Source organism: Salvelinus sp. IW2-2015, linkage group LG7 (assembly GCF_002910315.2).
Source record: "Salvelinus sp. IW2-2015 linkage group LG7, ASM291031v2, whole genome shotgun sequence".
Classification (NCBI taxonomy): Eukaryota; Metazoa; Chordata; class Actinopteri; order Salmoniformes; family Salmonidae; genus Salvelinus; species Salvelinus sp. IW2-2015.
The window spans coordinates 7943357-7966850 of NC_036847.1; the positions used below are offsets into that span (position 1 = coordinate 7943357).

Below are 23494 nucleotides of genomic sequence, written 5' to 3' on the forward strand. Positions count from 1 at the left end.
AAATATGGAACTACCCAGACTCCGCCTAGAGCTGGCCGTGCGACCAAACTGAGCAAATGGGCAAGAAGGACCTTGGTCAGGGAGGTGACCAAGACCCCAATGACCACTCTGACATAACTACAGAGTTCCTTGGCTGAGATGAGAGAACCTGCCAGAAGGACAACAGTCTCTATGGTACTGAACCAATTTAGGCTTTATGGGAGTGCAGCCAGATGGAAGCCACTCCTGAGAAAAAGGCATATGACACCACACCTGGAGTTTGCAAAAAGGCACGTGAGAGTATAAGGCAAAAGATTTTGTGGTCTGATGAAACAAACATTTTACTCTTTGGCCTGAATGCAAAGCACTATGTCTGGAGAAAACCAGACAGAGCTCATCACCCGTCTAACACCATCCCTTCCCTGAAGCAACGGGGATGCTTTTTAGCGGCAGGGTCTGGGAGACTGGTAAGGATAGAGGGAACAATGAATGGAGTCAAATACAGGCAAATCCTTGATGAGAACCTGCTTCAGAGTGTAAATGACCTTAGACTGGGGTGAAGATTTATGTTCCAACAGGACAAGGACCCCAAGCATACAGCCAAAGCAACGCTGGAAAGGCTTCAGATCAAGGATGTGAAAGTCAATGAGTGGCCCAGCCAACGCCCAGACTTGAAACCCATTGAAAATCTTTGAAAATACTTGAAGAATGCTGTTCACCGCCGCYTCCCATCCAACCTAACAGAGCTTGAGAAAATCTRCAGGGAAGAATGGAAGAAAATCCCCAAATCCATATGTGCAAAGCTGATACAGACATACCCAAGAKGACTCAAAGCTGTAATCGCCACCAAAGGTGCATCTACAAAGTATTGACTCAGAGGTGTGAAGACTTATGTGAATGACATACATTTCATTTTCAATAAATTTGCTTAAAATTAAGTTTTCACTTTGTYATTATGGAGTATTCTTTGTAGATGAGTAAAACAAAAACAATACATTTTGAATTCAGGCTATAACAACAAAATGTGGTATAAGTCAAGGGGTATGAATACTTTCTGAAGTTCACTGTATAATTTAAATGCTGTCATATTTATTATCTCCGAAATTCACTCAGGAGAATAGGCAGAGATCCAGCCCTTAGGTTCTCCACTCCTAACTTCGTCACCTTTCCTTTTATTTGAAAAAGACAAACAGGGGAAAGCAACCTACTGTGTTTGAACCTGAAGTGTCTGGAAGAAGGAAGGAAAGGAGAAAAGATCTCTCCAGAGTATTGAGATGCCCTACGTTGAGGCCCATTGACCTACTGACCCTGAGGAAGGAGTCCAGTGATCCATTCTCCATGAACTCAGTGATGATCATGACGGGGGCACTCTTGGTGACCACGCCCTCCAAGTGGATGATGTTGGGGTGGTCAAACTGGCCCATGATGGACGCCTCAGATAGGAAGTCCCGCCTCTGGCGCTCTGTGTAGCCCACCTTCAGGGTCTTGATGGCCACCAGGATCTCTCTCTTTCCGGGGAGACGCAGGTTCCCACTGCACACCTCCCCAAACTCTCCTGAACAATAACATGTTCAGGTTTACTGTGCATCAGCAAAGGGCTCTGATACATCACTACAGATGCCGTATCTTAATTTGATCATCCTGTTGCAGAAATGTGCAAACTTGTAGTGTATTCAAGGTTTAACAAGGCTTCTAAAGTTTGTCATTTCCACTTTAACATTTTAGACTTGATTTGCCCTAACATTTTTTTATAATCCATTATAATCCACATAATAATTCACATTTCTTGTTGCTGCAGGATTATTTTCCTGCTGTAGCAAACTGGATCAAATTAAGATCCTACATCTGTATAAGACTTCCAAGTGCTATGATTTGGGTCTGTAACTTGGATATATTAAATGTAAGACAATCTTACAAAATTTATTATTGGGTTTAATACACACGTGTATGTCAATATCACACTTTATGGGCCAGTTTCCTAGACACAGATTAAGTCAAGTCCTAGACTAAAAAGTGATTTAAATCGAGAATCTCCATTGAAAATGCTTTTTAGTCCAGGACTTAGCTTTAAATGTGTTATAATGTATATATTGTAATGTATATAGGGTTTTCACCTTCACCGGTTGATTTTTTACCTGCGCCAATGACTTGCTCAATCTTGACACAGGAGGTGTCAATCTCTTTGGCAAACTCCCTCACTGCCTCGTTGGGGTCCTCATAAGTGAATGGGTCGATATAGATCTTCATTCCTGGAGACACTTGGAAGGAGAAACAAAGAAAACAGAGGCTATGCATAATATCCAGTACCAGTCAAAAGTTTGGACACACCTACTCATTCAAGGGTTTTTCTTTATTTTTACTATTTTACTAGAATGCCAAGAGTGTGCAAAGCTGTCATCAAGGCAAAGGGTGGCTACTTTGAAGAATCTCAAATATAAAATATATTTTCWTTTGTTTAACACTTTTCTGGTTACTACATGATTCCATATGTGTTATTTCAAAGTTTTGATGTCTTCACATTTATTAGAAAATAGTAAAAATGAATAAAAACCCTTGAATGAGTAGGTGTGTGGAAACTTTTGACTGGTACTGTACATCCTGGGGATACGCATTGGGACTACATACAACAGTAGCTAAAACCTTGCCTGGGCTAAGACCTGATACAGGTAGTTAGGTACAGTAGTAACTCTGAACTCCCAGTATTCCACATCTAACCGTAATATCCCCACTGTCTCCAGGATGACAGTATTATTCCAAAACAAATGTTTCACTCCACCATTCAACACATTTACCACGGATAGATGTTTATCTGTTGGAAGGTGGATCTATATAAATCTAAATKAATCCTAGTTCAAAAAAAGATAATTCAAATTGTAAAAACATGTTACTCACTGTGGCCACTTGTGTAGTGCTGGAGCTTATCTGTGAATTCAGATTCTGGTCTCTCAGAGCTTCTTCGATTGCAGACGAATACGAATACGACGACAGCGATGATGAAGACCATGCCTGCAGCGGCGGAGCCAATGATGAGGGGGAGCTTCTCCTGAAAGCTGGACTGGTACTCTTCTGCAAGTACACAACAAAATAAACCCCATTCGGCATATTAACTTCTACTAGGTTGGCCTACTCTGTAATGTTGCACTTTTGGGACCGTACCATTTAGCGGGCGAGCACCAAAAGTGTTTGGGGAAAAAAACAAAAAATACTATTCGCTTGTTCGAGGTTTGGTTCAAACGGCATACCTTCGGTCATGGTCTGAAAGAACATCTTTCCGCTGAAGCGTCCGAATCCAGCCACGGTCCGAGCCCGCACCTGGAAGACGTATATAGCTCCAGGCTTCAGGCCCCGGATGACTGCTGTGTTGGTCTGGCTGCGCACCACTGATGAGTTCCATTCTGCCATGCTCTGGAACACACAGTGTAAGACTGGATCTGCTCACTGTCTGAATGCTCCCCAAGCTTACAGTAATAGTAATTACAGCAGTAATAAAGTAGTAACACCTGTCAACTGACTTCACCTTTTCATAGTACTGCAGCTCATAGTCCAGTATGAGGCCGTTGGGCTGGTCAGGTTGGGACCAGGAGAGAGTGATGCTGTCAGGGGTCCGGCTCACCTGGTGCATAATCGACACGGCCGATGGCGCTGACGACGAGAGAGAGAGAGAGGAGAAGAGAGAGGAGAGACGAAAAGGAAAAGGAGGGAGAGAGAAGGGAGAGCAAGAGGAGAGAGAGAGAGAGAGAGAGAGAGAGAAGATGAGAGAGCGAGAAAGAGAGAGAGAAAGAGAGAGAGAGAGAGAAGAGAGAGAGAAGAGAGGAAGAGGAGAGAGAGAGAGAGAAGAGAGAGAGAGAAGAAGAGAGAGAGAGAGAGAAGAGGAGAAGAGAAAGAGAGAGAGAAAGAGAGAGAGAAAAAGAGAGAAGAGAGCGACGAGAGAGAAGGAGAGAGAGAGAGAGAGCGCGAGAGAGGAGCGGAGGAGAGGCGAAGAGCGAGACGAGAGAAGAGAGAGAGTAGGCGCGAGGAGAGAGAGAGCGAGAGTCGAGAGCAGAGAGAGAGAGCGAGAGAGAGAGCGCGAAGAGAGAGAGGAGAGAGAGATGAGGGGAGAGAGAGAGAAAGAGCGAGAGAGAGAGAAGAGAGAGAGAGAGAGAGAGAGAGAGAGAGAGAGAGAGAGAGAAAATAGAGGAGAGGGAGATACAGGTTCAGATAGACAGGGATAGAAGGGTTAAGGTTAGTGACAACACCACAACACTCGGGAGCAGACAGCTTTAAAATCCCAACTGCCAATCAAGAACTAGACTAATGATGCAGCAACCTGTACCTGGTCCTGCACCCTGTCTCTAAGGCTGACATCTGTACTGTGCTGAAGGAACTGAGAGCCAGGAACATCGGAGGCGGTTTATTAAGTACTATTACAGTCATCCATGCGCTGAAAATACTAATAGTAATATTGTATTTGTTTTCAAAGGGGTGAAATATTCACTCAGTAGGCAAAGACACACAGGCATGTGCGTGCACACACACACACACCCACACACATGCACACACACAGGCATTTCGTTAATGAGGGCTTAATGAGGGCCTGTTTATGTAATATTAGTGCTTCTCCTTACAGTCTGTAATTGCAGGTCCCAGCAGCCCCAGAGACACTGGGGTTCATGGGAACCTGAGTTTGGTCTTTTTACAGTCCCAGCCCAGACAGTAATTAGGACTGACAGCTACTGCACTGGAGAAAAGACTACAGTGTCAAGGGCAGAGAGTTTCAACTGATAGCCTGACCCCAATAACAACACTGCCTAACACCCAGTCCATTGAATGTCATGTCTGAATACTGTATACCAAGCACCCTAAATGCAGTGCAACTTACTCAATACTAATAAAGGTCCCAAATCATTCTGTCACTGAATTATTCTGGAATATCCTCCATCTCATGCAGACATCATAAATATTACTTAAGCATCCTTACACAGACATGGTTTGTACCAGATGAAGTATATATGTACTTATGCAGATCTTGCCCTTGGAAAACACCTGGATGACTGATTGTTTCGTCCATCAAAATATCTAAACCTATTCGGTGTAATATTTCCTTTGGCACTCCTTGTCAGACTGGACACACTGCAGACTATTTCTCTCCACTGAACTTCACACTTGAACACGGTACTGTTGGAGAAGAGTGAATCAATTGCTGCAGCGGACTGTGTCTATTGGTTCCTTACCGGCCTGGTTGGTGGTGATTTTGACCGAGGAGTACTGTGGCGAGTAGGGGCTCTGGTCGGAGACCCCGTTGACTGCCTGGATCTCAAAGGTGTACTGCGTGTGGGCCAGCAGGTCACTGATGTGGACCCTGGTCTCTGTCAGGCCCAGTTGGCGGGGGACGAACTGGACGTTGTCCCCGCAGCGGGTACAGCCTCCCCGGCCCCCTCCACAGCTCTTACAAATGATGTTGTAGACCACGTCCTCGCGGCCCCCGCCATCGCGCGGCGCGCCCCACTCCAACCTCAGGGATGTCTCGTTCACGATGGAGATTACACTCTGGGGCGCAGAGGGGATGGCTGTCAGGGAAGAGGGGGGATATGAGGAAGAGTTTAGGGAGGGTCACTGATAAATAAGGTCTATACTCCAGACACTGGTCATCATCAACCTTGGTCCTGAGGAGCAACAGGGGGTGCAGTGTTTGATTTCAACCCAACCCACACCCTGTACTATAGCTCTCCAGGATCAGAGTTGTTGACTACTGGTTAACTCTGTAATAAATTACCTCTATGTGGTTGGAGTAGTGAACAGTACGTTACAAAACTACAGTCTCTACACTCTACACAACAGAAAGTATTCACCTTAGCTGATCAGTCGGAGACTAAATTCAAAGACTCCAAAGTATTTTCATGAGCTCTATTCAACCCCATCAGGCTTCAGATAAACATGTTCAATAGTAGGGAGAGAGAGCAGTGAAAAGAGCAGTGAGCTAGCTAGTTAGCGTCCTGTCGGAATCTGAGAGACACAAAGAATGCCCATGCACACTCATTTCTGCCTCTTCAATCAGAAAGAGACTGCTGAGGGCCACCTCGCCATTGTGGCCCTGATTGCGTCCCATATAGAACCATATTGCCTTGATAGTACACTACTTCTTACCAGGGCCCATAATAGGGTACCCATAGGGCTTAGGGTCAAAAGTAGTCCACTATAAAGGCAATAGGGTACCATTTGGGACGCAGMCCATGTTTTCACATTCTAAAACAGCTGCCCCCCTCATAAGGGACAGGCTTATGCAAATCTCTCTATTTTCTCTGAGGTCCTTTTCGGACTGTTGCACCGATGGAAGAGAATGGAATGGACATTCCACCAGTTCAGTGCGTATACAAAAGAGGGCTACCACATACCAGGATGAAGCATAACCCGTGTTTTTCCCTCGGGTACGGGGCACCTAGAAGTATGCATCACTTTGGTATTTCTTATGTGAAAATATACAAGTGGAGCTGGAGTGTTGTTAAAAGAGCGGACGTTGAATAGGTTAGCAGTTTTGTTTGTGCTCATTGCAATATGCACAAAATATATCAGATTTATTCTGTCTTTGCTAGACAGGTGCATTTATCTATAGTGAATGGCACATTAGGCCTAAATTATTAGAGGTGAGGTGATCGATTCTGTTAGTAAATTCAAAATCACAAATGAAAACTCAGTTCACAAATTGATAATGGCCCATTATGTCCTGAGAGCATTTGTCAATTCATTAGTCAAAATGTAAATGTGCATGCTGCAAAACGTTATATTCTTAAATACACAAAAAGCCTACTAAATAAGCTGTAGTATGAGAATCTCCACTGTCTTTCCGTAACACTGTGCTACCCCCTATGGAGAGTGAATGGTACTGTAAGAACCAGGAACCTACTGGTGCAGGGCATCAGTGGGGGATCTGAGTCGGTGCGGTAGTAACCGTTGCGGCACACACAGTTGGTGGCCCCCTCGTTGGTGATGCGACTGTTGATGGGACACTGGAGACACTGGTGGTCGCCCTGGGAAGGCTTAAAGAACCCTGAGCCACACGCTGCAGAGGAGAAAGACAGATGTATTTTTATTTAACCTTTATTTAACTAGGCAAGTCAGTTAAGAATAAATTCTGATTTAGAATGACGGCCTACCAAAAGGCATTGGGATTAAAAAAATAAATATTATAAATATAGGACAAAACACACATCGCGACAAGAGAGACAACACAACATGACATAAAGAGAGACCTAAGACAACAACAGAGCAAGAGGGCAACACATAACACCACAGCATGGCGATAGAGACATGAAGAGACAGAGGGAGTGGGAGAGAGAGGTTATGAATTAAGTTATTATACTTAAGAGTGACAAATTCAATACCAGACATTATACAATATGACGGCATGAGAGAAAAAAGGATACAGAGTCGATTGAAAGACAAATTCCCAGACATATCGTAAAATATTGGTCTTGAAATACACAGACACATTACCTTTGGCATGTCCTTCCACATATGGTTAATAAAATAAAACTTCCAGGAATCTGAGGCTTGCTATTCAGGTTTTTGTCTCATGGCATTTGAAACTCTGGGAGAACAGAGTGAGACATAGTCAAAGAGACTTTGAAGTCTGGAGGTCTGGAATTGAATGGCTATACCATAAAAGGCAAAGGGTGTGTGATAGGGAGAGAGAGGTGGTAGAGTGTAGGGGACAATATATGGAGTTACACATATTCTACAACTGTGGAGTATGTGTTGAAATAGGGCTAAAGAGAAAGATGAGCATCTATACCAAATCCTCATATCACTACCAAAGGCTAATATGCTCCATCATTCATTCTCCTCCATGATTGCCGACATTGAGAATGTCTATGTGTAGAAACCTTTGTTCCAATCAACAAATGCTGCTAACCAATATCCTACCAAAACCATGTACGTGTCTTCTAAAGGGGTAAATGATGTGTGTGAAGGTTCCTGCAGCCTCCAGCTTTGCAAGCTAATCCAATCAAGATGGTGTGAAAGTAATTAAATGCCTGTCTGCCACTTCCTCAACTCTCTGGATGCGTCCCAAATGGTAACCTATTCCCTATATAGTGCCCTACTTTTGACCAGGGCGGCAGGGCCCATAGGGCTTTGGTCAAAAGTGGTGCAAAGGGAATGGGGTGCTATTTGGGATGTGGGCTCTGACTGTCTGACACTGGCAGACACGTAGCAGTCCATCCCCGACCACTCTGGAGTGCATTTAGCCAGTCTGTGTCATGACAGTGGGAACAAATATATACTTCTGCACCTGCATTGCTTGCTGTTTTGGGGTTTTAGGCTGGGTTTCTGTACAGCACTTTGAGATATCAGCTGATGTACGAAGGGCTATATAAATACATTTGATTTGATTTGATATACAGTAGTATATTTTTTTACCCTTTTCGGAGGATAACTTTACATTGTTCTCTTGTATTGAAACAGTGTTAGTCTCTTGTTGTTATTGAATTCATTTAGTTTTTGTCTCATTTACCAAGAGGTCCGAAACCTTCTTTGACTAACTGTCCTATCTTCTACTTGCCACAAGGAGAAGCTATAGGAATCCCAGGCAGTCAAAGGACAGCCAGTGTGACGAGACAAAAGAAAGTCTGTTGACAGAGGGACCCAGGGAACACCCATGGCTGGACCCAGACAGAGAGGAAGGAGGRTTGAAGGGGGAGAGAGGATTTGACAATTCTATAATAAGGGGTCATTCAATAAATAAATAGTTACACAATCTGTGATCCTCAGATATCAATATTTCAGGCCACAGTGTAGTCGTCCCAGCCCCTGGATCCTACCAAAATAGAATATATTCATAAGAATGGGTTTCCCCAATGAGGGCGCACTCCCTTTAAACTGCCCCTAATTTACAAATGTTTAGCTACAACTTCACTTGAGCAAAGTGAGATGTAGAATCACTGATCTACAAAAAGTATTCCCTGCCAAATAATAAGCATAGCGCAATTAAGATTCATAGAGCTATGCCTCCCCTGGCTTACGGCACTGCTACACTACAGCCATCGGGCATCCAGCAATGCCATCAGCCATTGAGGGAACACTTCCTTTGAAATCAATGAAAGCTGCTATACTGCCCGCGTTGTGTCACGTCCAATGACAGCGTCCAAGCTCAAGAATCGTAGATTCAATTCTCGACGGCTGACGCATTCTATCTTCTATCTTGTGAATGGAAATGAGGGTCTTGTCTAGCAGGTAGAACGTCACATTGACACAATGCTGATGGCAACACAGGTAGTGTAGCTGACTTGTTCGGCGATCCCCCCCCAACCACAAATTCACACACAACCAGACATTGATTGACTGATTGGAGACAGCTTGTGTCAATTAAATAATATTTCCTGGGATTTTCTACCTGTAGCAGACCTACAGTAGTGGATAATGCTGGAAATACTGGTAAAAACAAAAGCAACCAAAACAACTGGCATGTGATACTAAAGAGCCAGATAAGGTTTCTATATTAAGGTAGCCAATGCTTGGTTACGATATTGTGGCTACGAAATGTGGAAGACTTGTGTAAAGAATTTGTTTGGAAACATTATTTCAAGTTATTGAACCAACTTAATTTATTGAATAGCTTGTAACGCAATTGAAGAAATGTGAATAGTTAACTCCAAATTAAAAAGTGAACTTGGAACAAGATGAAAAAATGGGTTGTAATTTACATTATATATTGTATTATATTTGGTTTTTATTAGGTTTAACCAAACGGAAACGAGTGTTGAAAGAAATAGGTTGCAACTTGAAATATCGGTTTGGTAATAATCAAATAAAACAGTTGGCAAATAATCATATATTTAGTTTCAACAAATGTAGCATTTTTCAATTGAGAAAACCTAACTAATTTACTTGTGACCAGTTTTTTGGGTTGATCCAAACTGTAATTTTTGGTGAATATCTATTCATCTGTGTTTGCCATTCACTGGCGCCCGAGAAACTGATACGAGAGGGGAGATGCAAGGCCATTATATTTCTAATGTTTATTATAGAACGAATGTAACCAGCTACATTTCCAAATGTTTCGCTTAAAGTTAATCTTGCATTTTACCAGAGAAAAGTAGGCTGGCTACACCGAGAAAAGTACTGGAGAAAGGTGGCTACACATCAGTCAAAGCGATGTCTTTTGATAGAATGCCAATTTGTGAATTCTCAAACGAGTGCAGAAGGGCAAATGAAGCACAAAATCTGTTTGATGCTGAGCAAAAATTACAATAAGATATGTATTTTAGATCTGCGTTTAAAAAAAGAATCTGTGTGAAAAACGAAGAATTCTGAGTTAAGGCGACCCTTAAGATTAACTTGCTAGTTATCTAAGTAAGTGGCTAAATTAATAAGGTCACGGGGCATCATAATGTGTTAGCTTTCTGCCATGTTTGAGAGGTCAAAGCCCTTTGAATGAGTTATCTGTACAGCTGCCACTGCAGCTTGATTTCCTTGCGTTTGTTCTCCTCTCTGTTCTGGGCAGTCTGCTTCTCCCTATCTTCTTCTCCGAGCAGAGCAGGCAGACTCCACACAGACATAGTCTGTACACAGTACTGTCCTTCCTTCAGACAAGCATGCGTCCAAACTTGTTAATTTAATTTGCACAATGTCTTTCGTTCACATTTGCTTGAAAAAGTCCAAACGCACCAAAAATGACATTCGCTAGCTCCTACCTATATATGTATAACTTTATGAGCTGGATTGTCTGTCTTTGCAATTTGTGTATTTTCGTTTCCGCTCGTTAGCATATTTAGCTAGCAGCCTCCATGGAAATTGTCTATTACAAAGTGCTAATATTGTTACCATTCTGGTAATAGAGCCCCTTCTGTACTAAGCCGGTAATACCGTAAATCCCGATGTGAGAGAAGGAAGGTATGAGGATATGAACATCTGGATACGGCCCAACCCTAGATTCAAGCATGGCACTATAAAATATCTATAGATTTAAAAAAGTGTTTTAAATATCTATATCTATCTATAGATTTAAAAGTGTTTGCACTTTTACACTCTCAAGAGTTGGCTCACATTATGTGATACTACAGTAGTAGTACTACAGTAGTATGAAACTGAAAACACTTAAATAATCATGTTCTTTGAGACAATTCTTCTTGACAAAACGAAATAATTAATGAGTCAGCCTGATGTGGAGCAGTAGAATTTAACTTTGGCCTTATCAAAGGCTTAACAAAAATGTACACACGTAGCAAAGGTCAATTTGTAAACAGTGCCTGACTTTGATCCAGTAGCAGGCAGAGACAACCCACTGCCATGTATTGACACTGACAACATCGGCAACATTCTGCGGAGCCATTCTCCTAATTAGAGCCAGAAGCTGTTTGTGTTTCCCGACCATATAGGCTATAAATAGGACCCCGGACACGCATAGACGCGTGCACACATGCATGCACACATAGTCTGCATGAAGAGTCTCTGTCAGAAACGAAGAAGAGACACTTGTCTAAGAGAGGCTGAGTTCAGGAGTAGCAGTCGGACTGAAAGCAATATTATCCAATATGAGGTTGCCCACCACATTACCACTCTGTCTCCTCTACACAGCGCTGTGAATCTGTTAACACTGTGGTTAAGTAAAAATAACATATCAACTGTGTGTGAGAGAGAGGGGAGGACAGAGAGAGAGAGAAAGAGAGAGAGGAAGAGGGAAAGGGAGAGAGAGAGAGAGATGTGGATGTGTATGACTCAGTTTATGAGGGAGTTTAATGCGCCATGTTTGTAGGATTGGCGGTAAATTGAGAGGACAGTCTTTTCCCCTCATGCGTTTCCAGACCTCCTGACCCGTTAGTAATTGCTTGAGCTTGGGGGTCTGCCCTAACATAGCCCAGAATTCTATTCTCAGAAGACTTCATTTGCAGTGGCTTGATTCAAATGACTCTTTTACACGCAACAACCATGGTGTCCCAATAATCTGAGTGTGGCCCAGCATTACATAGGACCATGTGTCTGTTGGAGGTGGAGAGAGAGAGAGGGGTAAATACTACAGGGGGTTGCTTATGTTACATGTACAGAGTCATGCACATCTAATCTCTCACACAAAACTAAGTGTACTCTCTTTGCAAATAACACTACAAATGTTATTGTTTTTTTATACAGAATTGTCATCGTAATTTACAATGTAAGAGTTGTAAATCTGGTGTTGAATACACTGGAGGCAGCAGGTGAGTTCTCTCTCTCTCTGATTATGTTCAATGACCATTAAATTCTCAGTAGAAGCCGAAACCCAGAAGACAACATCCACTGTTGCAGGACATAACTCTGGCTTCCCCACTGGACAGAGTAAATGCCTGCAGTTCACCCAATAAAAGATTGTCTATGAAGCAAATCAGTTAACAATGTGCACAATCCAAACCCATCTGAAGCACATTGGTATTTTCTTTTTAAAGGGACCTGCATTTGTTTGATAGGGTCATAACTTTGGAAGTTTGGAAAAGGTGCTTGTACAAGCAAGAGTTTGAGTGTTCGCTTCGATCTTATGAAAGAAACCAACACAGCAACAATATGTGACAAGTGAATTTACTCCTCACAAATACAACAATTATGACTGGAAAGAGGGGAAGGTCTGAGGTGGGCTGGGCATGAGCGTTGCTAATTTCTCCACCTTGCATGTCCATTCATCCAACTAGACAAATGCATGTACCTATTGAATGTATTGTTACAGCAATAAGGTCCCTCTTTCCCCTGCAGGCTATCAGTCCTTGAAATTAATCCAAAGGGCTACACTCCCATGATTCACTGCTCTCCATGGGAGAGAGGAAGACTGGGCGAGGTTAGAGAGCTTGACCCTAGAGCATGTTGAGTAATCAGTAGAAGTGTTACCCAGTTTTTGCTGTGCTATTGTCTTTTGGACTAATGCAATCTCTAATCAGGTCATTATTTCCCAGAATATTGGGCATTTCTTGTCCTAACATGGCTTACATAAACCAGGAAGCATAGGTCATTAATAGATCAGTCGGCTATGGGCTATATACTGTATAAAAGCTGGGTGAGTATGAAGGTGCCTGATGATATGAAATTACCATTGAATGATGGTCAAATTACCATCGAAATGGACTCTTGAATAATGATTTCCTGGATGACTAAACCAAATTTAACAATATAGGGGAGTCACTGTTGGGTCTGCGTGACAGTATATAAAGCTCAGTGATATCATTGACTACCTCTGGCTATTTAAGTGTTCCTCCTCCCCAAAGAAACCTTCACACCATGAAACACGGCAGAACAGGTCGTTGAGGGCTTCATTAGCAGTGCTTGATATTTCTAATCAAATAGCCAGGGATTTGTGTGTGTGTGTGTGTGTGTGTGTGTGTGTGTGTGTGTGTGTGTGTGTGTGTGTGTGTGTGTGTGTGTGTGTGTCAGACATGTTCCTTGTCTCTTCCTTTCTTCACTCATCACAGAAATACATTAGGTAAGGGAAGACACTAGGATAGTGCTTTCTTGGCATAAAGTGATATCTCTCTGAATGCAAGGCTGGGACACAGGTCTACGGTTTAAAGACACCTCTAATTACCCTCAACACTCTCCCCCTACAGCACATTCTTGACCCATCTTTCCTGGCACTAATTGCGTTCCCTTAGTGATTCTACTGTAGTTAGTAAACCAAAGGTATATGCATTAAAGATGTAGGATCTTCATTTGAAACTGCATTTGACATTTAAAAAAGCTTCTGAAGTTTGTAATTTCCAAATTTCAAACTTGATTTTCCCTTCCGAAAAATGTATCAGCCGCTACATAAATGTCTATTAATTATAATCCAAATTAAGAGCCTACATCTGTTCACGTCTCTATCCTCTGGCTTATCACTAGTCTCAATAAGTAAATGACCCCAAGGCAAAACGTCCACAGTAGTAGTAAACACATTATATCAGCAGCTCTCACCTCGACACACCGTGCCGTTCTCCACCACCTCGTGCCCAGCCTTGCACATACAGCGCCCAATGGGCACCATCCACTCCCCGTCCCCGTTACAGTAGAGCTTGATGGGCACATCCACCTCCTCCCCATTGGGCACACACACACCCCGCGCCGCCACCAGGGAGGTGCTCTCCGCCCCCGACAGGGTCTCAGGGAACACAGCGCCATTCTCGACCACGCGGGGGCACTTCCTGTAGAAGACGCGCACGGCGATGAGCGACATGCAGCTGCCGTAGTCCTGGAATGCCAGGTAGAAACCCTGGCGTGACACGGGGCCGAAGCTCCGTACCTCCCTGTTGATTTTCATCACCCGGCTGCCCAGGTCCACCTGGGAGAAGCTCTCATCTGCAGCAATGGTGTCCACTTTAATCCAGGGGTTCTCCATCCAGGCCGGGGACACCTTATTGGCCGTGTCTGAGTCTGTCTCATAGTAGTACAGGTTAAAAGTCTCTTTACAGGAGCCGGGGACGCTGGGGATGGAGCTGCAGTCGCGCACCGAGAACTTAATCTCCACGTGGATGCGTTGGGCGCCGCGCCGGCGGATGTACTTGGTGCGGACCCAGTTGTTCTGGTTGTTGTCGAAGACATTGCACACCTGGTAGGTGCGGATGGTATTCATATTCTCATCGTAGCCACTCACCTCCTCCCACTGCCAGGGACAGACAGAGCAAGAGGTCAGTTTAACATCCATGACCAGTGAAAAGTCAACATATTATTTTAATTACTTTGATTACTGGTCTTAAAAAACCCAAGAACCCATATCATGATTAATGTCAAAATAAATGTGGTAACAATATGATATGACTAAAAAATATAATTGAAATGCGCACATCAGTTATCCAATTGGACACTATTGAACAAGCTTCAAAGTGACCAAATCCAATTGAATACACTGACCGATAACATTGTTATCAAAATAACATTGTTATACTTCTGCTTTGTATTTTAGACCTATGTCGGCATGAGACCACACATGAGGGATTACAAACACAGTCCATAGACAACAAATATAAAAGAGTACATTTCCATGTCAGACAATTGTCTTCCTGGGCTCCCTTGTTCTGAGGCCTCCACAACGAGCTGACAGTCAGACTATTCAGCAATAAGATTCAGTTGATGTATCACTTGGCTCACAGCTTTCACACTGTTTATCTTCCTGGCATCACACACTTTATGAATTATTGATTTCAGTATGACAGGACAATCTTCCTTCAGCAGAGTTAATAAAACAACATCGCAATTCCTCAGACAGCTCCCACTTTTACATTTTACATGAAAGGCATACGTAGGCAAATTTCCCCCAATTCACTTTGCTTAGTATATTTTATGAAATACATTATTAACTCTAACCAACTACATCAGGGGGGGGGGGGGGGGTTCACACATGCTGTTTTGGGGTCTTTTGCAACCTATGACAGGATATATTGCTGCCCCTAATTGTATTCCTAACAACATGGTAAACAAATAGGGGTATTTATTCCTGATATATGCTGTTGTTGTTGCTCTAAATTGGGCTTCTCATGGTGCTCATAGAGACGGTTCTGCAAAATGACAAAAAGTTGTAAAAGTTTACAAAATGGTGTGTCATATAATGAAATGCTTTGTTCTACTCACCCCCAATGCTGGATAGATAGTCCACCCCAGCTCTGCTGTTGCCGTCGTAGAGTCCATGAGTATTTCTACAGGGAAATCAAGATGAACAAGTTGTGGTATTAAAAATCACAACTGCAAAACAGGGCAACTAATACAGCAAGACACATGTTACTGTCATTGTGAAATATTGTGGTGAGAAAATAGTGTTAACTGTGTATGACTGGCCAACGTACAAAGGAGGGAAAAAATTTAAATGTGTTTCTCTAGCCACATATGTACGTTCATCGTTATCGCTAGAGGGTTGCAACAATGTTGCCTTCTCTCCCCTCTGTTCTTAGCGTTATATATGGAGTCTGTACCTGTACATCTCTCTAAATAGATAAGATAATGACTTTATTATCCCCATGGGGAAATGTTAGCTCTGTGCATACATAATCAAACATAGAGATGGGCATATGCAGACAATAAATACATGTTCATGAGCGATCAATGATTCATCTGTAAACTACATACACATACTACATCAGTACACTCCGTCACTTAAAATGTTGCCATGATGCAGTCGTTCGTGACAGCTCTATTGGTTAATCCTGATACTCCTAATATGGTCTGACAGAATGGCACAATTATGATCATAACACACTTTTGCGACTTGACGTAGAGTGATATCGTAGAAGTATTGTGTTATGACCCGTGCCCCTGCTTTGTGTTGTTTCAGTGATGGTCTGTGTGCAGTCACGCTAAGGGGGCACAGTGACACTCTGCTGCACCTCAACCACACTTAATACAGGAGGAACGGTACTGGATGACTCTGCCTGGTGACATCTGCTGCCTCTCTCTCTCTCTCTCCTTCTCTCTCTCTTTCACTCGTCCCTCTTCTCTCCCACTCTCTCTCTCACTCTTCCTCACACACATACACACACACACAACATAGGGCTGGGCGATATGGCCAGTATTTGACGGTATTTTATGTTTTTGATTAATAAAAGTTCTACATTTGATTCATGAGTAGTGCATGACCCTAGGGTGGCAACACATATATTCTAAATTATTTCTCCATTCTGATTGTTTTATATTGTTCAATTCAACTTCAACCTAAACTAATTTCCTGCATTTCCATCAATTTCTGCATTTCCTGCACTCATTTCCACACTACCATGATATGGGCAAAAATACTAGGCCTTATTTTTAACCAACTGTTGCAATTGCGATTTATATCAAAACACTTGGGTGAACTTTTGGAATCATGGAAATAGAATGTTTATTATAAATCTTCTATAGTTAAAATATAAATAATTGTGGGCACTTTGAATACAGTGCTATTTGACATGACAACGGAATGAAAATGCCATGGAGGAGTTATTGTGACAGGGTAGGAACCAAAGTGATGTTCAGTGTTTCCTAGGGGACCGTATAATCTTAGGCTACATTAAATCTTTATTCATTTGGCCAACATATTCATGCCTCTTTGATTTAGAAGATACTGTTGCACACTAATGCGAATTGCTAGCCAGCTAACTAGCGATTAGCATTAATAGCTAACACGATTTAGCTTAACTTGCTAAGAAAATACAAACTAGCTGTTTGCAGATGTAAGAAACGCAAACTAATATTGTAATTATAGAACGCTTGTGGATTTATATTAAGATCAAAGTGGAAACAACATCGTTGTCATCAACATTTTTGCATTTGCTGCATTGACCCTGCAGACTGAACGAAAGTGTCTCGTGGTCAAGCAACAACAAATGCGCTCCTTGAGTGACAGGGGGTGGGACTAGGTCTGTGTGGAAAGCGGCGTGGAGAGAGAGCGGAGAGGGATGACTCAAGTAGCGGAGTAAATTATAAAAATGGACGTTGCACACGGCGTATCACATTTAACAAACCAAACATTCAAATACCGTTATAGAAGGTAAAGTAAAAACCCAAACCGGTCCGGTGCATAAATACCGGTATATAGTAAAATACGGTATACCGCCCAGCCCTAACACAGCATCACCAAAACACACAAACACTCTGTCTCTCTCGCTCTTCCTCACACACATACACACACGTCATCACCAAAACACACAAACAGCATCCCCAGTCCATAACCAATCCATAATAACCAAACTTCAGTATCCGGACACATTCGCACACAGACAGTGAAGCCCATAATCTCTCCTCTCACCACCCCCACCAGAAGGGGAAGGGCAAGTAGGCTGTAAGTCTCCCCACTGCCTGTGTAGACTGACACATTTTAAATTATTCACAGGGTCCTATCAATGAAGTGCTGCTGAGTGGAGAGATGGTACGAACAAGTATATTTAAGCTTTATATGCTGGTAGGGAATACAGGAAGGGGGACAGGCCACAACCTACTCATACAGTGGTAAAACATAGGTTGGACCCTGATTATGTAGACTGAGCACARTTCTGTCTCTATAAAAATGGACCTGGATGGAAACCGTACTTGGGGGAAAAGGGTTAGAGTAAGGGTTAGTTGTTTATCGAGTGTATTCCTCATGATAACACACTGCCTGGTACCCTCACATCTGCAGTTGAGGACAAAGACTTATGGAAAGCCTATAGCATCAATGTCTGGTCCACAGGGACACTRCAACACTGTCTTCCACCCTAGAGAATTAACACTCGCCATTGCAAGGGCCATGATTTCCCACCGGCAACCACACAACCCGAGCAGGAAAATCTCCTGCTTTTACATTTCCCTAACAATTTGTCCCCAGTCAGGTCACATGGTCAGGAAAAAACAGCCCCCAATGCTCTCTCTAGCAAACATCTGTCTTCAACTGTTCAGTACATCATGATATCCACTATATCCACTATCAGATTTTTCTCTACAGATTTTTTCCATCTAGGGAGCTTTTCCTTGCCACTGCTGCTGATTGGTCTTTGGGATCTAGGCTGGGTTATTGTCGATGTAAGAATTATATATAAATAGAATTTGATTATTGGATTGATTTGTCACACCATAGGTTGCTGAAAGGGAAGAGACCGTAGCTGACCCTCCCAGTTCTGAGAACGTTCTAGGAACATTAAACATGACGTTATCCTCGGGACATAAAAGGACGTTCAGTACAGCAGAAATGGCATGTAAATCACAGAAAAAATATATTGTGGTGGCAGGTGCAGAGAAGTACTTGGGTGTACGAGATTTTGCTGCAGAGGAGTTACAAGGTGTTGAACGATAGTGTCCCGTCCTCCCAGGCTGTCGGCCTGGTGTAGGATCAGATAGGGCCAAGTAGTGAAATAGTGGTGAGGTTTTAATGGGTGTGGGTTTAAATGCTAGGGACATTTTTCTTCCCTTTTCCCCGTCCTTTCCCCCTTCCCTGTTGTGTTAGTTCCCAGTTTGTTTCGGGGATGTCCCCTGGGACGTTTATAGGACACTCTCAGGAAGTTGTGTCATGGACATGGTCCTGTGGAGATTTTGTCTAGTTACCGGTTTGTTCTGGGGACGTCCCCAAGGACGATTTTAGGATGCTCTTATAATGTACTTTCATGGTCCCCTGGAGGTTTTTGTATTGTTTCCAGTTTGTTCTGGCGACGACCCTAAACACGTTTTCAGTATGTTCCCAATAAAATAAAAAAATCTGTCATCGGGACGTCGTGTGATGGAGCTAATGTAACGTTCTCTGGGGGACCTTTGTGTAGTTCCCTGCAAGTTACCAGGACGTCACTGAGGACCATGTCAACACTTTTATAGGAAGTTCTCAGGACTTTAATTTTACTAGTCATTAGGATGTCGYGTGATGATCCCAACGGAACTTTCTCTGGGGGACCTTTGTGTAGTCAGGACCATGTCATTGAGGACCATGTTAGGACATTTGTAAGATGATCTCAAGACATTTGTTTCACCAGTCATCAGGAGGTCACGTGATGTTCCCAGGTGTCCCAAACCAAAGTTTGTAAAGTTATTAATTGGTATGGGGGTTTTAAGGTAAGTGGGACGCTGTTCAGTTAAAATAATGTAAAAACTCTTTAATCAGTGACAATATGATTACATTTGACATGATTACTTAGTACTGAATACGTCTGTAGCATTCTCAGAAGTCCCCTACATAATCATGACCTATAATACATCTCTACACTTAGCAAAAGAGTACCATCTGCACTGCTATTTTAGTTCATCTCAATCTCATAATATTAATATCAAATATCAAATTCTCTCATCATTGACTTCATGTACTTGTTTCGGTATTTTGAGGGTTTTCTGTATAGTTGTCTAATGTTGTTGGGGAATATTATTCTGTTTTAATGTTACTCCTGAATCACTACGATAAATAAAATAGTTATTCTTGCGTGTTTTTTTAACCGAGCTGAGATTTTGAAGTGCAAAGTGTAGGAATACAGTTGAAATCAGTCATTGACACAGACATGGTGGCGTAGCAGCAAGCTCTGAATGCTTTTAGACTTTCATTCAAGTTGTATTTTACTGGGTGACTTTCACTTTTACTTGAGTCATTTTCTATTTAGGTATCTTTACTTTTACTCAAGTATGACATCCTTCCTCTGACTCCACCTAGTATATAGCTCCTGGATGGCAGGAAGCTTGGCCCCAGTGATGTACTGGGCTGTACGCACTACCCTCTGTAGGCTGTCTCATCGTTGTCGGTGATCAGGCCTACCACCGCTGTATCGTCAGCAAACTTGATGATGGTGGTGGCCACGCATTCATGGGTGAACAGGGAGTACAGGAGTGTACTAAGCACGCACCCCTGAGGGGCCCCCGTGTTGAGGATCAGTGTGGCAGATGTTTTGTTGCCTACCCTTACCACCTCGGGGCGGCCTATCAGGAAGTCTAGGATCCAGTTGCAGAGGGAGGTGTTTAATCCCAGGGTCCTTATCTTAGTGATGAATTTTGTGGGCACTATAGTGTTGAACGCTGAGCTGTAGTCAATGAACAGCATTCTCACATAGGTGTTCCTTTTGTCCAGGTGGGAAAGGGCAGTGTGGATTGCGATTGAGATTGTGTCATCTTTGGATCTGTTGGGGCAGTATGCAAATTGGAGTGGGTCTAGTGTTTTCGGGATGATGGTGTTGATGTGAGCCATGAGCAGCCTTTCAAAGCACTTCATGGCTACCGACGTGAGTGCTATGGGGCGGTAGTCATTTAGGCAGGTTACCTTCACTTTCTTGGGCACAGGGACTATGGTGGTCTGTTTGAGAGGTATTACAGACTCGGTCAGAGAGAGGTTGAAAATGTCAGCGAAGACACTTTGCTGGTCCGCACATGCTCTGAGTACACGTTCTGGTAATCAGTCTGGCCCAGCGGCCTTGTGAATGTTGCCCTGTTTAAAGGTCTTGCTCACATCGGCTACGGAGAGCGTGATCACACAGTCGTCCGGAACAGCTGGTGCTCTCATGCATGCTTCAGTGTTGCTTGCCTCGAAGCAAGCATAAAAGGCATTTAGCACGTCTGGTAGGCTCGCATCACTGGTCAGCTCGTGGCTGGGTTTCCCTTTGTAATCCGTAATAGTTTGCAAGCCCTGCCAGAGCCGACGAGCGTCAGAGCCGGTGTAGTAAGATTCAGGATTCTTACTTAGACATTACGTGTGTATCAATATGTACCCAGCTAACCACCTACTGTACTAGCCTATTTGATTACAGTGAAAACACAGAGGCAGAGTGAGGTGCAAACCTTCTGGCTGCCAAGCAAAGCCAGCTCAGAGTGCTCGGTCATGACATTTAACAACAAGCCAGCTAGCTAACTGCATCGTAATGCCCACAATAACAAAAGTGTGATGCCAGCAGGTCCTGAGCACTTGTTGAACTACAGTATGCATAATGAACTATTCTATATGTAACTACCATGTAAATACTCTGGGRCCAACATTGTTCTCCAAAAGAACGCATCTCTCAACAATTGAGAGCTAACATATTGATGTTAAATTATTAGATCTACTTCTAATAACCAGAAATAACCAGAAAGTCTTTATAACTAGCATTGGCACAAACCATTCCTTGCTCGAAATTAAAATGACAGCAACATGTCAGCAAACATCTGGGAAAATGACCAAGAATCTCTATTAAACTAGACAAATATGAACCAGGATCTAGTGTCCATTACTATGTGTCTGTGTCAATTACATTACCACAAATATTCAATTTAATTCAAGTCAATTGCATGTCACCTCTGAAAGAATCCTTAAATACTTAGGGGAGTCTGAGCCATATACAATCTCTAGGGAAGTATGCTATAATGAGCCAATTACAGAACCATAATGGCCGATGATTCCAGTTTCATGTAAGCCACCTGTCGTAGAGAGGCAGTAACCACAGTGGAATAACCACAGTGGAATAACCACATGATTCATCCCCATTATCAACTGACCAGAGAGGCTGAATGACATAATGTATACGGCTTTACAACAGTAGGCATTTTATAGTCAAGTTCAGACAAAATGATTGGTCTCCAAATTGGGCCATTTTTCGGGTGATCAGTTCCTGTTAGTATCAGTGTGGATTAATGAGTAGCTGTGAGGGAGGGCGAGCCAGGTGTTGGTGCCGCCGCTGAACGGGAATAAAGAGGCCGGGAGCAGTGACCCGCTAAGAATTCCCATGGACTGAGCCTAGAGGGATTAGGAGGGGAGCGAGTCTGAGTGGAAAGTATGGAGAAGGGAAAGAATGGGTCTATGTGGATACTAGCTCCAGCTCTCCAAGTCATACAGTAGGCTCAAACTAACACACAACAAGGCTCAAAGTGCAAGGCATGCACAATCTGACGTACTGTAGCTGCAACAGGGGACAAAGGGAAGGGGGGTGACATTAGTTACTGCATGACGCCCTCCTTTCGTGCCTAGACATGTCATCAAAGCACTTCAGTTTCTGCTTGAGCCCAACCGAGTGTGCACAGTATGTCGCAGAGATCTTGTCACACACGACACGTGGAAGGCTATATTAAAGCTGAGTATGATAAATACTGTAAGAGATAAAGAGGTTGTCTAGAAAATGTAACAGCGGTTGAGAGCGTCATAACTGAGCGTCATAACTGCAATGCCATATTAGAATGACATTTTGCATAGCATTTTTACTCATCTCAACAATATTACAAAAATGACTTTAGGTCTGCTTCAGTGGCGTTCATTGGTAGGTAAGCATTGTTAAATGAGGACTAATGTCACATTTTTACAAATTATATACATTTTGCACATGAATATTCAATTAAATTGAAATGAATGTGTTTTCAGGTTTAGTTTAGTTTCCTCATTAGCTACTGCACATGCAGCAGATACTCTTCCTGGGGTCCACATAAAACATACAAATACATGACAAAGTACAGAACAGTTATAGACAAGAACAACGTAAGATATTATGTTAAATTACGCAACCCTGCCCCTTAGAGGCTGCTGCCCTATATACATAGACCTAGAATCACTGGTCACTTTAAATAATGGAACACTAGTTAGTCACTTTAATAATGTTTAAATCATGTTTACATACCGCTTTACTCATCTCATATGTGCCACTCCGACATTGCTCTTTCTAATATTTATATATTTCTTAATTCCATTATTTTACTTTTAGATTYGTGTGTATTGTTGTGAATTGTTAGATACTACTGCACTGTTGGAGTTAGGAACAGAAGCATTTCACTACACCCGCAATAACATCTGCTAAATACAGTGGGGCAAAAAAGTATTTAGTCAGCCACCAATTGTGCAAGTTCTCCCACTTAAAAAGATGAGAGAGGCCTGTACATTTTCATCATAGGTACACTTCAACTATGACAGACAAAATGAGRAGAAAAWAAATCCAGAAAATCACATTGTAGGATTTTTWATGAATTTRTTTGCAAATRATGGTGGAAAATAAGTATTTGGTCACCTACAAACAAGCAAGATTTCTGGCTCTCACAGACCTGTAACTTCTTCTTTAAGAGGCTCCTCTGTCCTCCACTCGTTACTTGTATTAATGGCACCTGTTTGAACTTGTTATCAGTATAAAAGTTTTCATAACAATCGGTAATCGGCATTTTTGGACACCGATTATGGCCGATTACATTGCAC

General features: G+C 42.7%; 1 protein-coding gene across 4 annotated transcripts in view; it reads right to left on the reverse strand.

Moving 5' to 3' along the window:
* Positions 1–23494, reverse strand: part of LOC111966316 (ephrin type-B receptor 2) — a 63627-nt gene that overhangs the window by 10177 nt on the left and 29956 nt on the right. The window contains exons 2-10 of one of the 4 annotated variants that reach the window (XM_070444404.1): positions 15514–15578; positions 13864–14548; positions 6860–7015; positions 5190–5525; positions 3497–3621; positions 3222–3384; positions 2872–3045; positions 2115–2228; positions 1287–1534 (exon numbers count right to left, since the gene is read on the reverse strand). In XM_070444404.1, coding sequence (XP_070300505.1) covers positions 1287–1534; positions 2115–2228; positions 2872–3045; positions 3222–3384; positions 3497–3621; positions 5190–5525; positions 6860–7015; positions 13864–14548; positions 15514–15578 — 2066 coding nt within the window. Of the gene's footprint in view, positions 1–1286; positions 1535–2093; positions 2238–2871; positions 3046–3221; positions 3385–3496; positions 3622–5189; positions 5526–6859; positions 7016–13863; positions 14549–15513; positions 15579–23494 lie in introns of all 4 variants that reach the window. The other 3 variants (XM_070444403.1, XM_023990838.1, XM_023990837.1) reach the window with 3 other exon arrangements.